We start from the raw sequence: 17427 nt of genomic DNA, 5'->3' as shown, positions 1-17427 counted from the left end.
GGACATCACCTTCTAAGCAAGTCAGATCGATCCTTAAAAAGCTGTATTGGTGCCTGAGAAATTCAAGTACTGGCTTTACCAGCTTAGCCATTTTCAGTCATTGGAAAAGTGGTTATGTTCAGCCCCAATCAATGAATTCCTTTTTCTTTTTCAGATGAAGTTTCACTCTTTGCTGCCCAGGCTAGAGTGCAGTGGCACGATCTAAGCTCACTGCAACCTCCACCTTCTGGTTCAAGCGACTCTCCTGCCTCAGCCTCCTGAGTAACTGGGATTACAGGCACCCACCACCACGCCCAGCTAATTTTTGTAGTATTCATAGAGACAGGGTTTCACCATACTGGCCAGGCTGGCCTCAAACTCCTGACCTCGTGATCTACCCACCTATGCCTTCCAAAGTGCTGGGATTACAGGCATGAGCCATTGTGCCCGTCAGATTTTGAAATTAGATTTGAAAAGTACCTGCCCTCGAAGTACATAATGCCACAGAAATCAAAAACTCTGTAATCCAACCCAAGGGGAATAACACACTGCATAAAATACTCTGTTGTGGGGCCACAGCTAATGTTGGGTCTGGAGAAGCCTGTGCTGAGTTCTCTAGATCCAGCCCGCCGATGCCAGAGCCACGCTGCCAGTCCTCACAGCGGCACAGCAACAGCCCACCTCCATGTTTATGGGAATTTTCCCTCTGAGCTTCATTTAATATCTACTGATCAAGTAGAAAATTCATTCTGGAACAATTTTCAGAGCCAGTACAAAGATATCCTTAAGGACATGTTAGCTACATTACTTTAGTCCAATGAAATAAATAAATTTCTCAGTCTACAATAAGCTCGGCATAAAGCGGGGCAGGCAGTCTCTGCAGTGGGCCTGCTTAGCAGTTCCCCGGTGGTCCAGCAGCTAGGATTCAGACGGGCCTACTTCCGTGGAAATAAACAAAGGGCCAGGAAACAAACACACATAGTGTGGAAATAAACAAAGACGAATTTAACGCAATCTACTTCGGATCCCATCTGCAATGACTTAGTCATGAACATCATCAAAAGATCTTTTCTTCTATGCTGTGTCAGAAAAACCTTACCATTCAGCAAGCCCAGGTCACAGCTGAGCTCCAGACGTGGACAGTCAACTGGGCATCTCCACCAGAACATCCCCACAATCCCCAAATTCAGCATGTCCAGATCAGGACTCTTCCCCTGCCCTCCTGCTCTGGTGCTTCTGATGTCACTGAATGGCGTCATCATCCACGCAGTTTTACAAGTCAGAAACTCGGCAGCCCTCCTGGAATCCATTCTCTCCCTCCGCACTCTCCCCATTCCTTCCAAATCCCTAAGTCTAGAGATTCCACTGTGTTCAGCCCTCATGCCTGTCTCTTCCACCCCAACGCCACAGCTCCTGTGTTACTTGCTTCTTCATTTCTCCACCAGATTCTTCCAGCAGGCTCCTAACTACTTTCCCTACATACAGAGTCCTGGCTCCTCCAAGCCATTCTTCTCAGGTCTGCCACAACAATCTTCCAAAGTTAATCTCAATCATGTTGCTCCTTTCATTAAAACCCTCTGATGGCTCCCCAGTGTCCAGAGGATGAAGTTCAAAGTGGGCACACAAGGCCCTCCACAATCCCACCTCTCCGACCTTAGCGTCTCCAGGCGTCACCCTGAACCCTTGCCCTGGAGAGCTCCCCAGCACACCAGCCTTTCTGTCTCCCATCTCCTGACCTCTGTTTGGACTGCTGCTTCTGGATGGAATGTCAATGTCCCTCTGCGTTTCTGACCCTGCAAACCATGCTCCTTGTCAGGACCTTCCAATTCCATGAAGCCTCTCCTCCCATCTCACCCTGAAGGAAGAAGAGGGCACCCCTGCTCCTCGAGGCCCTGGCCATGCTCCTATCACAGCATCTCCAACGTCACTGCACGCACTTAATGACAAAACTACGCACTTCCAGAGGGCCAGGAGCGCACTTCATCTTTTAAACTCAGTGCCCAGCAGTGCTGCCTACTGCACAGTGAGAATTTAATAAATATTTGTGAAATGAATGAATGTCTCCATGACAACATTCTGAGTGGTTTCAAACTATTTTCTTTCCAGCTCATTGGCTTTGCTTTCAGCTGCTCATGATGCGGAACTGCCTCCTATTCCACATGTAAATCATTCGCAGGGAACCAAAAAAAAAAAAAGTCAGTACAGGAGATATTCGAGATCACCTTCTCACCCCTGGAGAAATCATTTCTTTGCTCTTGACTCCTGGAAGAGGGGTCACACTTCAGGCACTCCAGCGGCGGATACTGAGAAACTATCAAAACAAGTTATTCCAGCCCTCTGGCCCTCCTTGGTTTTTAAATGCCCTCTCCCTGGAAATGATTATTTCAGGGAGGCACAGGGTGAAGACAATTAAGGCAGACCATCCATGGCATCAACAGGGCTGGCTTACAAAGCCTACATCCATGGCCTCTGCTCATGAGAACGAAAAATAACGCTAAAAAATGAAACTGACTTCCTCCGCTTTTGTACTTCTAAGCCCCTAATGGAGTCACACAAAAATGTAGTCACCACCCTCGATCCATCAGCAGGCAGCCCCTGCGTCCAGCATAATACCTTTGGGAAGCTCTGGGCCCACCCAGAATTCCATCTACAATGTTAAATAACTATAATGTGTCTGCAACTTAATGTCACCAGCAAATAACTTCTTCTCCAAGCACCGATTTCATATTGGAAAATGAGCAATTTAAATAAATGTCTCATTAACATCATGTTTTCCTGCTAGATGCTAATGTACTTAATTTGTTTTCCCAGATTCTCTTCCATACAATCATTTCCTGCAATTCTGCTCAGGACAGTCTGAAACTCACTGGCTTCCTAATAGACAACCCAGAGAACCTACCAAACAAATAAGCAAAACCTTTTCGCTACAAAGTTATGGAGACCTATTTGTTCTCAATCACTTATCATGTATGCTGTAGCTTCTTCTGGGAGTTACACAAAGGTCTGAAGAGGACAGACTGTCCTGGCCCTCTCAGCGGTGCTGGGTTTGTATGAATGATGGCTGATCATCATTCAATGGGCACTCCTAGTCCCAGTAAGAGAGGAGTGGGCGAGATGGTTTATTCAGAAAGAATGTGAGGAGCGTGACATTTTGTGTCGAGGCCCCAGCAGGCTTGTTCTCATTCTGCTTTGCTTATCTATACAGAGATTCTTGCTATGTGCTGATTCCAAACCCCAACAATTTCAAGGACATTTTGAACATCTTTTATTAATAGTAACTCTTAAAAATTTCCATAGTACACTGCTCAGACACACTCCAAACAGGCAAAATCAGGTACCATATAAGGGCCTGTTCCCCCAAACCTTGTGAGATTATGGGGCAATGGCTTCGTCATGACAGTGTATGAAACAGTGTGGACACCACACTCACAAAACGTCATCGTGGGGTGGATCCAGCTGCGTCAGAACGGTTCTGGGAGCCAGGCGTCACAGCTCGTGCCTGAAATTCCAGCAATTTGAGAGGCTGCAGTGGGAGGACTGTTTGAGGCCAGGAGTTCAAGTCCAGCCTGGGCAACACAGACAGCCTCCCATCTCTAAAAAAACTTTTTAAGTTAGCCAGGCATGATAGTGTGTGCTTATTATAGTCCCAGCTACTCAGGAGGCAGAGGTGGGAAGATCACTTGAGCCCAGGAGTTGAGGCTGCAGTGAGCCAAGATTGTGCCACTGCACTCTAGACTGGGCAACAGAGCAAGACCCTGACTAGAGGAAAAAAAGAAAAAATAAATGGTTCTGTGTGCGCCATTATACAAGAGGAGACTTTCTTATATTTATGCTCCCCGTGTATAATAGAAATAAATGCAAATGTTGGCCAGGCACAGTGGCTCAAACCTATAATCCCAGCACTTTGGGAGGCCAAGGCGGGTGGATCACCTGAGGTCAAGAGTTCAAGAGCAGCCTGGCCAACATGGTGAAATCTCGTCCCTACAAAAATATGAAAATTAGCCAGGCATGATGGCAGGTGCCTATAATCCCAGCTACTTGGGAGGCTGAGGCAGGAAAATCGCTTGAATCTGGGAGGTGGAGGTTGCAGTGAGCCAAGATCATGCCATTGCACTCCAGCCTGGGTGACAGAGTGAGACTCTATCTTAAAAAAACAGTAAATAAATGAAATGAATGAATGAAAAAAAATGAAAATCTTTTTTTTATTTATATTACACACAGTGAGCAAAAATAAAACTCAATGAAAAGGTAAAGCACTGAAACAGTAAACTCTATGCAGCCTGCTGGGTGCCACGTGCCACGTCTGCCACAGAGAACGGGAGAAACCATCAGAACAAGTGGAAATAACGCTGGCCAGGTTGGTATTCCGGGCTCTGCCACACACGAGCTACAAGGCTTTGAATCCATGGCTTTATTTTGTGAGCTTCATCACCTGATTATAAATAAAACAGCAGCAGCAGCAGCAGTACTCAGAACGGTGGCGACAGCAGAGACCTTCGCTGAGCACTTACTATGTGGCAATTGCTGCCGTGAGCACTTTACAAAAACTTAGTAAGCAGCATCTCACCAAATCCTTAGAACACCTGCCAGGGAGACGCCGGGAACTCCACTTTACAGAAGAGACTCAGGGCTCCGTAATCAGCCCAAGGTCACTCGGCTACCGTGAGTGGCAGGGTCTCAGTTCACAAGCAAGCCTGCCTTCACAAGCTGTGCCCTTTGGAACTAGAACTACTTCCAACCACGGCCGTGAGCGTTATGAGACACGAGAGATCTACAGGGAAAGGCTTTGAAATGTGGTCATCATTTGCAGAGCCCGCGTCCTCTGGGGGCCCCTCTGTTCATGGGGAAACCGGCCTCCGGGGCAGGCCTCCCACAGGACACACGGGCCAGGAGGTGGGAAGGAGAGGATGGCCGCCCCCCAGCACTTACTTTCTCAAGACGGCGATCTCATTCTCTATGCTGCTTTCCTTGCCCTTCAGCGCCTTCTTAGGGATACACTTCACGGCAAAGAGCTTGCCAGTTGCCTTCTCTTCGGCTAAAACCACTTCGGAAAAGGCCCCGCTGTGAACAAAGAAGGGAAAAAGAACACTTAGACGCAGGAGTCTGGTTTCACAACAGATCCTCACCCCACCACCAGAGTCTGCGTAAACAATAATGATGCACAATTGCAAGCACTACCGTTACTTTTACCCAGCGAGGCTCCCGGCCAAACCATGCAGCTCGTATCCGTTTTTTTGAGACGGAGTCTCTCTCTGTCACCAGGCTGGAGTGCAGTGGTGCGATCTCGGCTCACTGCAACCTCCACCTCCCAGGTTCAATTATCCTGCCTCAGCTTCCTGAGGAGCTGGGATTACAGGTGCCCATCACCACACCTGGCTAATCTTTGTATTTTTAGTAGAGACAGGGTTTCACCACGTTGCCCAGGCTAGTCTCAAACTCCTGACCTCAAGCGATCCAACCGCTCGGCCTCCCAAAGTGCTGGGATTACAGGTGTGAGCCACTACGCCTGGACACTTTATTTCTATTATTATTACACAGTAATGTATAATGAAATAATTCTACAACTTGCCATCATGTAGAATCAGTGGAGCCCTGAGCTTGTTTTCCTGCTACTAGTCAGTCCCATCTGGGGTGATGGGAGACAGTGACAGATCATCAGGCATTAGATTCTCATAAGGAGCGTGCAGCCTAGATCCCTGGTGTGCACAGTTCACAGTAGGGCTCATGCTCCTATGAGGATGTAATGCCCTCACTGATCTGACAGGAGGCGGAGCTTAGGTGGTAACTCGAGCAGGAGGCGGAGCTTAGGCGGTAACTGGAGCAGCGCAGAGTAGCTGTAAGCAAAGATGAAGCTTTGCTTGCTTATCTGCTGCTCACCTCCTGCCTTGCGGCAAAGTTCCTAACAGGCCATATACCCTACAGGCATCAGTCTGCGGCCCAGGGGTTGGGGACCCCTACTTTAGTCACTGTCAAAGAGATTCCTGAACAGGGAGAAACCCCTCCTCCGCCTCTGAGGCAGGAGAAACACTTGACTCACTTGTTACCCGCCTGAGAGCAGGGCACAGTCTGTCAGAATCCAAGGGAAGGTAAATGCATGTATTAAACATCCGTTCCAGTGAGAGGAATTCACTTCCACTCAGTGCAATTAACTTCAGGACAGCGTTCCCCCCGGCACCTGGATTCCCAAGGGAGAAGTCTGTCTAGCTTCAAGGTCTGTTTTTAATTATACAAACCCAAGGAGCAGAACATAGTCATTCTACAAAATATCCCAGATGAAAAATGTCAGAAGCAGGATCTTCTGCCCAAATCCACCAATTAATTATTCACCTGTAGGAGTCTCCCCTCAAGATACTACGTGCCAGAAGCCAAACCTTCTAGAACCTTCCAGAACAATCATCATTAAAAATAAACACATAAAGACCCACCACAGGTTAATCACAGAGGGATATACAGAGTCAGGCATTCCAGTGACACTGGCCATGGCCAGTGGCTTTTGTCCAGGAAACCCAAATGGCAATGACCCCAGACATGGCCTCTGAGCCACGCACCATTCCTCCCCACCCACCTCTAAGCCAGGAGGAGACAGGTGGCTGCACCTCACAGAGTTCTTAGGTGGGCCAAGACACTGAACAAGAAGCTATGTGTTCCCTCTCACTACCCTCTGGGAGGCGGAACAAGAACTACGTTGGAGTATGAGAAAAATCCCTGGAGAATGACCAAGATTCAAGCACCATAGTGGTTTTATACCAGATACTCCATTCATTCATTCATTCATTCATTTGTTCGTTCGGTTTCCCTGTTGGCCACTTGACTCCCTAATGCTGATATACCCCAACAGTCCTGAGTTTGTTGGATTTACTAAGTCCATTTTCCAGAAGGCGGAAAAGCCCTTTGGCAGCAGTGATCGCGGCCACAGGCTTGGGCTGGGAACCACAGTCAGGCCCCTCTCCTCCTGGGCTGCCCCTCGCTCCACTCTCCGTCCATAGCTGCTCCTTCCTCTACACAATCCCTGCAATCAGAAACGACCACGGCCAGCGCAGAGGGGACACCCTGCTCAATAGGACCCTCGGGAGCCTATAAGAGAAAAGCGCTTCCTTGCCTGGAGGAAATAGAGAGAAATGAGGGTGCCGCAGGACTCAGCCCCCGAAGGACAAGAGATTGGGGAGGGGACCGAGGGGTCTCCTCAGAGCCAGCGCTGCCATGGCAGGAAGCTGACAACACGGCGAGGCAGTGGTGCCTGTGGATCAAGGGTTTTTCTGCCTTTGTCCCTGGTTGGGTGGTGATGAACTATGTGGCCCCCTCTGGGGAAGGCAGGACAGTGGCACAGAGGTACATCAAGAGAGTCACGTGCTAAACAGTCCAGGCGTGACACCACATGACCAAGGGGTCTCCACCAGAGATCCTCAGTAGCGTCATGGAACCAAGGTTCTAGTCCCGTTCTTTCCGAATCCAGTTCAGCCCGCAACTCCATTCCTAGGTGTCGACCCAGAAGGGAAAGCGGGAGCTCGAACAGGTGCATGAACAGCCACGTTCACAGCAGCATTGTTCACAACAGCCACGAGGTGGCAACAATCCTTGCATCCACTGGTGGACAAATGGATAGATAAAACGTGGTCTACACATCTAACAGAACAGCCACAAAAAGCAATGGAATTCTGACCCATGCCAGAGCATGGACGAACTCCAAGGACATTATGCTAAAGGAAATAAACCAGATACAAAGAGACGAATACAGGCCAGGCACGATGTTCACGCCTGTAATCCCAGCACTTTGGGAGGCTAAGGCAGGTAGATCATGAGGTCACGAGTTGGAGACCAGCCTGGCCAACATAGTGAAACCCCATCTCTACTAAAAATACAAAAGCTAGCCAGGCGTAATGGTGGGCACCTGTAGTCCCAGCTACTCAGGAAGCTGAGACAGGAGAATCGCTTGAACCTGGGAGCAGAGTTTGAACCACTGCATTCCATCCTAGGCGACAGAGCGAGACTCCGTCACACACAAAAAATAATAATACCACATGATTCTACCTATAGGAGGTGTTCAAAGTCGTCAAATTCATAGAGGCAGAAAGTAGAATTGTGGTTGCAGGGACTAGGGGGAAAAGGTGATGGGAAGTCCTGTTTAATGGGGAGTTTCAGTTTGGGAAGATGAAAAGGATCTGGGGTCCAGGCACAGTGGCTCACACCTGTAATCCCAACATTTTGGGAGGCCAAGAAAGGCAATCACTTGAGGTCAGGAGTTCGAGACTCACCTGGCCGATATGGTGCAATTCTGTCTCTACTAAAAATATGAAAATTAGCAGCATGTGATGGCACGTGTCTGTAGTCCCAGCAGCTCTAGAGGCTGAGGTGGGAGAACTGCTTGAGCCCAGGAGGCAGAAGTTGCACTGAGCCAAGATTGTGCCTATGCACCCCAGCCTGGGTGACAGAGCAAGACTCCATCTCAAAAAAAAAAGGTGCCAGAGATGGATGGGGGTGATGGTTGCACAACAATGTCTGTACTTGATGCCACCAAACTGTACACTTTAAAGTGGTTAAAATAGGCCAGGCGCAGTGGCTCATGCCTATAATCCCAGCACTTTGGGAAGCTGAGGTGGGAGGATCACTTGAGTCCAGGAGTTTGAGACCAGCCTGGGCAACACAGCAAAGCCCTGTCTCTATAAAAAATTTAAAAATTAGACAGGCACGTTGGTGTACACCTGTCATCCCAGCTACTTGGGAGGCTAAGGTAGGAGGATCACGTGGGCCCAGGAGGTCAAGTCTGCAGGGAGCCATGTTCAGAGCCTTGTACTCCAGCCTGGGCCACAGAGCAAGACCTTGTCTCAGAAAGAAAAGAAAGAAAAAAAAAACCTTAAAATGGTGGGAAAAAAAAAAGCTTAAAATGGTAAAATGTATATTTTACTACAATAAAAAGATAAACATAAAAGTTTGCTTACTTTTAATCAATGACATTGTCTGAGGATGGATACACTGGAAGAACTAGATAAAGCTTTTCTCTCAATTCCTCCCTAAAAGAAAAAGAAATTATATCACCTCCAGGGTGCCAGCTGGTGTGAGCGACTTGATATTTACAGAGGACTCTGGCATATGTCAGTGAATCCAATCCTTACAGCAACCCCAAGAAGCAGACAAGAAGTTATTGTCATTTCCATTCTACAGATGAGGATGCTGAGTCCCATCACACAAGTGGTAAGGGGCAGAAAATAAAACTCAGTTTCCCATCACCTCCGAGGTCCTTTCTCAATGCGTTATGCTGGGCTGATACCTGTGGCTACCAGGGTGTGTGCCTGGCAAGCGCCACAGGTGACAGGGATGGAGGGGTGAGGAGACCCTGTGGTCAGATGAGCTGCCATCACTCCGAGCCTGCATATCCGCCTGCTTCGTCATTTAGCCAAACAACGTGCATTCACTCGCTTGAAGTTTTCCAAAGACAAAGTTCTCTGGTCTTCTTAAGGGATGTAAGATCACCATAAATTGTTATTGTTCCCACAATAAATGGAAATCACGTGAAGACGCTTCCCCTGTTCCAGGAAAGCTAATTAGAAACATCAAACACAAAGCTCATGAATGAACAGCCTGAGCACTTTCGATGTAATTACGTAACACACAGGTGCGTGTGTGTGTTTGGGGGGGGAGGGAGGGAGGGGGGGGAGGGAGGAAGGGGGGTGTCCGGGTAACATGGAAAATGATCTGAAAACTATAAAGACTTCCCACAACCCAAGAACATAAATTCCAAGGAACAAAAGCAGGGACAGAGTGACAAAGTGTTGTTTGTTCATTTGCTTGTTTGCTTGTTTGTTTTGGGGGTGGAGTCTTGCTCTGTCGCCAGGCTGGAGTGCAGTGCCGTGATCTCGGCTCACTGTAACCTGATTCAAGCAATTCTCCTGCCTCAGCCTCCTGAGTAGCTGGAATTACAGGCATGCGTCACTACGCCCGGCTAATTTTTATATTTTCAGTAGAGACGGGGTTTCACCACATTGGCCAGGCACTGACTTCATGATCCACCCACCTCAGCCTCCCAGAGTCCTGAGATTACAGGCATGAGCCATCGTGCCCGGCCAACAAAGTTTTAAAAATACAAAGAGGTCAAAGCAGGTTGCACTCTATTGGCTATAAAACACAAGCACTGTGCATTTAAAACTGCACAGTGGAGCACTCCAGCCAGACTGAATCACACGGGCATCTTGAAATTGTCGTCGGCACAGCTTGCACCGGCCTGCAGCCCGTGCCCCACTCTTCTCTGCAGTTCAACTTCTTCCTCCACCACCACTTGACTGGAACCTCGTGGGCTGGGCTCCAGGGGTCTCCCAGCTGCTAAACCCAATGGCTTCCTCTCACGCCTCATCCTACTGGCTTTTGCCTTGACCTCCTTGCTAAAACTCTTTGCTTCTTGGTTCTGCAGCATAATTCTCTCCTTCTGCCTTTACGTCCATTTCCTCTCCATCTCTTCCTCCCTTCAAACATCCACGGTCCCCCAAGGTTTCATCTGCAACCCTTCTTTCTTCCTAGTTTGTATCCTCCCATGGAAGTCTGAGCTGTTTCCATAGCCTCAGCCCCCTCTGGCCCTTTGATGAGCTCCTAACCTGCATCCACATTTTAATCTCTCTCACATGCACATTTCACCTCCTCTACCCACAAGGGCCCTTCCCAGCCTCTCAAGAGCACCATAACCAAAGTGAAACACAGTTACCTTCACCCCAAAACTTCTCCCTCTCATTTCTACCGATCTAGTAACGCAGCCTGGAAACCTGTCTACTTCACCGCCTTCTCCCTCTGTCATTTCCCTCACCAAGTACGTTCAGGTCTTCCACTGATGAGACCCTCAAATGCCCGCCTGCTCCTCCACCCCTTCAGTGCTGCTCTGGTTCACATCCTCCTTATCTCGCTTCTGCAATACGTCCACAACCCCTTCCTGGTCCCATGGGCCCCAGCGAGCCTACTGCTACCTGCTGTCTTCTATCTGTTACTGACATTACTTTTCTGGAAATAAGATTTCATGATGTCATTACCCTACTTAAATCTTTGAGGTTTCATGTCTATGGGATCAAGTTCAAATCCCTTTGCAAGTTATCCATGGCATTCAAAGCCTTTCTAAACCTGACCCCAACTTTGCAGGCTCATCCGTCACTCCAGCACAAACACTCCCCACCATAGGCACGTTACCTCAACCCAACCACACCACTCAACTGGCAGTTTCCCAAACACATCATGACCCTTCATACCACTGGCCTCTGTTCAAGTTCTGCCCACACCCTCCTTCCTTAAATCTCATTCATCCCTTTTTCTTTCTGCTTGGCAAAATTTCATGTTGTTTTTCAAAGGCCCAGATTGAGATATTTCCTCCTTTTTCTTTATTATTATTTTTTTTTGGTGAGACGGAGTCTCCCTCTGTCACCCAGGCTGGAGTTCAGTGGCGTGATCTCAGCTCACTGCAACCCCTGCCTGTGGGGTTCAAGCAATTCTCCTGCCTCAGCCTCCTAAGTTGCTGAGACTACAGGCGCACACCACCATGCCCAGCTAGTTTTTTTGTATTTTTAGTAGAAATGGGTTTTCACCATGTTGGTCAGGCTGGTCTCGAACTCCTGACCTCAGCTGATCCACCCACTTTGTCTTCTTATTTCCTTCTCTTTTAAGGTTTTCTCAATTGCTTCTCACTCAGGCAGAATGATGCTCTCATTCTGAAAAATGTGGCTTAAATATACATTACCTATCCCATGTACACATTCCATTACAGTCCTTAACATGCTTCCTATATGTCAGCAGGACATGCATGTATTCTGTGTCTCCAGACCTAATGATACTTGCATCAGCTGGTGCTCAAGACACTTTTGATGATCACCATTATTGGGGGCTCTCCTCTGATTCCTCATCAGCCTCTCCACCCTTCTCCTATGCTGCAGATCTGCAAAGTAAGTAATATACCCTAATGACCTTCCACTCAACACTAGTACTACCCACTCAACACCAGTACTATCCACTCAACACTAGTACTATCCACTCAACACTAGTACTATCCACTCAACAGCAGTACTTTCCACTCAACACTAGTACTATCCACTCAACATCAGTACTATCCACTCAACACTAATACTATCCACTCAACACTAGTACTAGAAAACAGTACCACCTCTTTCCTCCTCCGTAATATGTTTCTCTAAGTTTCTATGCAGGCCTGTGCAGAAAGAATCTCAAAGGTTTCTTCTGAGGCATAAAAATTCTTTGAGTCCTTCCCGATTTACTTTAAAACATCCACTTACGTGCCTGAATGCTTAAGTAATATTATACAGTTGAATAATCCTGAGCTCGCTGTTTGTTTTGACTGCTAAAAGTCTTAAATTTGTTAATTTATGATATTTCCTCCCTATAAACCTTCATCCTTGTTAAATAAGTAAAATTCGGTAAAAAGAAACAGCAGATTTTTATACAGATGAAAGGACTTTAAAAATGCATAATTGTGAGAGAAACAAAAATTCCACTGTTTCAAAAATTGCATTTTTTTCAAGTTGTGACATTTATTTGAATGATAAAGAAAGCCATTATTCTATTTTAAAAAACACCAAATTCTATCAAAAAGGAATCTCTGTCATAAATTACTGGAAAGGTCAAATAAAAATTTAATCTTGAAATGCTAAATGTTTTCTGTACCTGATGACAGGCAGTACAAATTATAAAAGTTGAATCCTTCCTCCTTTCCCCACATTTCAAAGAAAAGCTAATCATCACCCACAGGCAGCTCATCCTGATTATAAGCCAGGTGCCTGGGAGGAAATAATCTTTTCAGAGCCGAATTTCCAAGACTAAAGGAAACCATCCCATTTTCGGTAGTGAAGAAAGAATGCTAAATGACTACTTAGGCTTTTAACTTCATAAATGACAGCTCTGGGAAAAAAAGCTGTTTTGCTTTGCTTTATCTAGTCAGTTTCAATGGACCTTGGTGTTAACGTGGTTGGCTCTCCATGCTGTAAGATGTATACCCAGTCCTCTCTGCGTGAAATGATCTGAGGTCCAAGTGACCAGTGAGTGGCAGGGCAAAGAAAGAAATGAGCCTGGGCTCTGGAATGCCTTTTCTACCTGAGTGCCCCGAAAAAGCAACACAAAATCATGTGCCCTAAGGATGCCTTGGCTAAAAACAGACATTTAAGGGCTTTTGAAGTGGTTTTTCACCCTTCTCCTGTGCTATAGATAGACACGTACCTACCAGTAGTTAAAAAATTCAGAGTCATTCTGAGCATCTTAATTCTAGACTTTCAGCTTATGCAGGCCCCAGAATTCAGAACCAAGTCAAGCCCAGAGACACGCTGGCTAACTCCCTCCTCACTACTGATTATTACAATAAAAAACGGAAATGAGAATCTGTTTCTATTCCAGTTTCTCATCATCTTTTCCTGCTTCTAATACTTTTAATCTTTAACCTAAGGTTGTCAAGAATGAGCTGGCAACAGCCAGGCACAGTGGCTGACACCCGTAATCCCAGCACCTTGGGAGGCCAAGGTGGGCAGATTACATGAGGTCAGGAGTTTGAGACCAGCCTGGCCACCATGGCAAAACCTATCTCTACTGAAAAAATACAAAAATTAGCGGGGCATGGTGGCGGGTGCCTGTAATCCCAGCAACTTGGAAGGCTGAGAAAGGAGAATCACTTGAACCCAGGAGGAAAAGGTTGTAGTGCGCCAAGATCATGCCACTGCACACTCCAGCCTGGGTGGCAGAGTAAAACTCCATTTCAAAAAAAAAAAAAATAGGTGACTGTGGTGGCTCACGCCTGTAATCCCAGCATTTTGGGAGGCTGAGGTGGGAGGATCACTTGAGGTCAGGCGCCTGGCCAACGTGGTGAAACCTCACCTCTACTAAAAATACAAAAATGAGCCAGGTGTGGTGGCGCACAGCTGTAGTCCCAGCTACTAGGGAGGCTGAGGCAGGAGAATTGCTTGAACCCAGGAGGTGCAGGTTGCAGTGAGCTGAGATCACACCGCTATACTCTAGCCTGGGCAACAGAGCGAGACTCCATCTCAAAAATGAAAATTAAATAAGTGTACATCATTTTAAAATAAATTATTTTCTCATACAGGTGCAATTTAATCACAAAATGGCCAAAAATGTACCCTCCGAAAAACCTGCTGTGACTTGCACATTTTTGGTGCTCAAAACTGTTAGTCAAATGATGAAACCTGAAAAAGACTCCTCTGACTTTTAGCAAGAATCAGGAATTCAGGAGCTGTCTTTTTGATTCATGACAGTTCACTAAACCAACCACTCGGTAAAATTACATCCATCCCAAATTAGACCAAGAAATAATCAGATGGTGCTGAAACGATCTGCCCTATTAGGTTAGTGCAGCTATTATTGGCTCTTTGCCTCTCTATGCTTTTTAGTCATTCTACATACAAATCAGACTGCCTGTGTTATTAACTTTATTAACAGTACCGCTTTCAGCCTATTGCCCTTACCAGACTGTATAACTGGGCCTGCAGTTACCCCAGGCCTCTGACCGTAAATTAACACGTTCTTTTCTACCAAGCGTATTATTTTTCCCAGTGTCCCGTGAGCACAATATTAAAGGATGGTTTAAAAACATTGAAAAAGTGGGGTGCCGTGGCTCATGCCTGTAATCCCAGCACTTTGGGAGGCCAAGGCAGGAGGGTCACTTAAGACCAGGAGTTCAAGACCAGTCTGGACAACAGGGTAAAACCCCATCTCTACCAAAAAAGTTCAAACATTATCCAGCCATGGCAGTGTGTCCCTGCGGTCCCAGTTACTCATGAAGCTGAGGTGGGAGGATCACTTGGGCCAGGAGGCTGAGGCTACAGTTAGCCGTGACCGCAGCACTGCACTCCAGCCTGAGTAACAGAGTGACCCCGTCTCAAAAGAAGGAAAACATGAGAAAAAAAAAAAAAAACAGCAAAAAATGAAGTCAGTGATACCTGGCTCGGGACCATCCAGGAAATAGGCAGGTGCCTTTTAGACCTATTTTTCCAGAACAGAATCAATTCTTAAAATGGAAAAACCTGTTTGCTGACCCTAACCCTTACAGACCCCAGAGACTCTGAATAGATCATAACAGCAGTGAAGTCAATGGTCTCCGTGTCTACGCAACTCTCCAGGTAGAAACCAGGCCATTTTAGAAGTAACATTAACTCCTTCTGATAGAACCTTCAGCTAAAAATCTTCACTAGATCACACACCACTAATGACATTCTGTAGTGCTAATTCAGCACCCCGACCTACAAAAAGCCAGGCCCAATCTGGAAAATCAAGTCCTGCCGAGCAAACACAGCGAAAAGACTTGCTTCCACATGCTTAGAGAACGAACAGTGTGAGAAAATGGACATCCAATTTACATACAACGTCTATTCATTAAAATGTATCTTTTAAAACCCTCCACTTGACAATTACATAGTAAGTCATATGTTCATTTATGCTAATACTTAAGCTAAAAGTATTAAAATTCTATTTCTTTTTTGTTTTTTTGTTTTTTGTTTTTTTAAGAGACGGGGTTTTCCATATTGGTCAGGCTGGTCTCGAACTCCTGACCTCAGGTGATCCACCCGCCTCAGCCTTCCAAAGTGCTGGGATTACAGGTGTGAGCCACCGCGCCTGGCCCCCAAAATTCTATTTCTTAAAAAAAAAAAAAAACTATAACTCAGGTTCTTATTAACTAAGACCAGTGCCTGACCAACTAGTTCAAATTAGAAACATATCCTTAACTTAATTAAGTAGATGTTTAGGAATAGAGAGAATCCTTCAAAATACTTATGCTATCTTTTTTTTTTTTTTTTTTAAAGGTGGAGTCTCACTCTTGTCACCCAGGCTGGAGTGCAGTGGCACGATCTCAGCCCACTGTAACCTCCGCCTCCCAGGTTCAAGCAATTCTCCTGCCTCAGCCTCCCAAGTAGCTAAGATTACAGCCCCCCGCCACTATGCCCAGCTAATTTTTTTGTATTTTTATTAGAGACAGGATTTCATCATGTTGGCCAGGCTGGTCTCAAACTCCTGACTTCATGATCCACCCACCTCAGCCTCCCAAAGCACTGGGATAACAGGCGTGAGCCACCACACCTGGCACCAAAATAGTTAGGCTTTCTTACTGAAAAGTTCTTACCTTCCTCTCTAACTGGTGAATTCCACAATGATAAGCAACCCTGCATAATGGCTTCAAGAACCACGATGAGACATTTTTAAATACCCACGCGACTGGCTTAATTTTTGTCCAGATCAGTTTTCATTCTGAGTACAATCCTATGTTTGAAACCACTGGGGCAGGTCTAGGTAATGACAATACTTGTCACAGGGAGAAAGCATCAAAATGCTGACACAGTCATTGCTTGTGACATCTTTGGTTTCTGAAGGTTCTTCTGTGGGCACTAAATCTTTACTGTTAACAGTCGCACTGATCCAGATGCAGAAGACAAATAAATTCCAAATGAGTGCTTAAAAAACACGCTTCATTTAACAGCCCTCCTTCCTTTCCTCCTTCACTTCCCTGACAGGCTCCCACATTTTATCTCCGCTGTTTTCACGCCATTTGTCAAAGGTTGATGTGGAACCAAAGTGAGTCCATCATTTTTTTTTTCTTATCATACCAACAAGGGAGCACCCATGGAAGCTTGGTTTTGGGAGATGGAAGCAGAACAAAAGATTCAGGCCAGGCACAGTAGTTCATGCCTGTAATCCCAAGAGTCTGAGAGGCCAAGGCAGGAGGATCACTTGAGGCCAGGAGTTGGAGACCAGCCTGGGCAACATAGCAAGACCCCCACCTCTACAAAAAAAAAAAAATGAAAAACTTAGCCGGGTGTAGTGACACATGCCTGCAGTCCTTCCTACTTAGGCTGAGCGGGGAGGATCGCTTGAGCCCAAGTTCAAAGTTACAACAACCTGTGATCACACCACTGAGCTCCAGCCTATAGTGTGACAGAGTGAGACCTTGTCTTTTTTTTTTTTTTTTTTTTTTTTGAGACAGAGTCTTACTCTGTGGCCCAGGCTGGAGTGCAATGGCGCAGTCTCGGCTCACTGCAACCTCTGCCTCCCCCGGGCTCAAGCTATTCTTCTGCCTCAGCCTCCTGAATAGCTGGGATTACCAGCAAGTGCCACCGAGCCCAGAGAGTTTTTTTTGTATTTTTAGTAGAGACGAGGTTTCACCATGTAGGCCAAGGCTAGTCTTGAACTCCTAACCTCTGGTGATCCACCTGCCTCAGCCTCCCAAAGTGCTGAGATTACAGGTGTGAGCCACTACACCCGGCCAAGACCCTGTCTCTTAAAATTAAAAAAAAAAAATCAGTTCTTTTTGAGATTACAAAATCTCCTTATAGCTACAGCTTAAAAAGCTAGCAACACTCTAGGCAAATAAAGTGTCCACGTGCGCCATGCGTGCATTCGTTGCCAGGGTTCATTTTCCTTGAGTGACAAAGGTACTGACTTGGATGAAACTGCAACCCCCAGGATACTCTTGGT

General features: G+C 46.5%; 1 protein-coding gene across 1 annotated transcript in view; it reads right to left on the bottom strand.

Moving 5' to 3' along the window:
* The window catches only part of CAMK1D (calcium/calmodulin dependent protein kinase ID), a 446292-nt gene that overhangs the window by 245719 nt on the left and 183146 nt on the right, over window positions 1-17427 (bottom strand). Inside the window, exon 2 of the mRNA XM_012443436.3 lies at window positions 4909-5040. Coding sequence (XP_012298859.1) covers window positions 4909-5040 — 132 coding nt within the window. The remainder of the gene's footprint in view (window positions 1-4908; window positions 5041-17427) is intronic.

The sequence above is a fragment of the Aotus nancymaae genome, unplaced genomic scaffold (assembly GCF_030222135.1).
Source record: "Aotus nancymaae isolate 86718 unplaced genomic scaffold, 86718_ANA_hifiasm-v0.15.2.pri h1tg000083l, whole genome shotgun sequence".
NCBI lineage: Eukaryota > Metazoa > Chordata > Mammalia > Primates > Aotidae > Aotus > Aotus nancymaae.
Note: the sequence above shows the minus strand (reverse complement) of the source record. Positions and strands in the feature narration are given on the sequence as shown.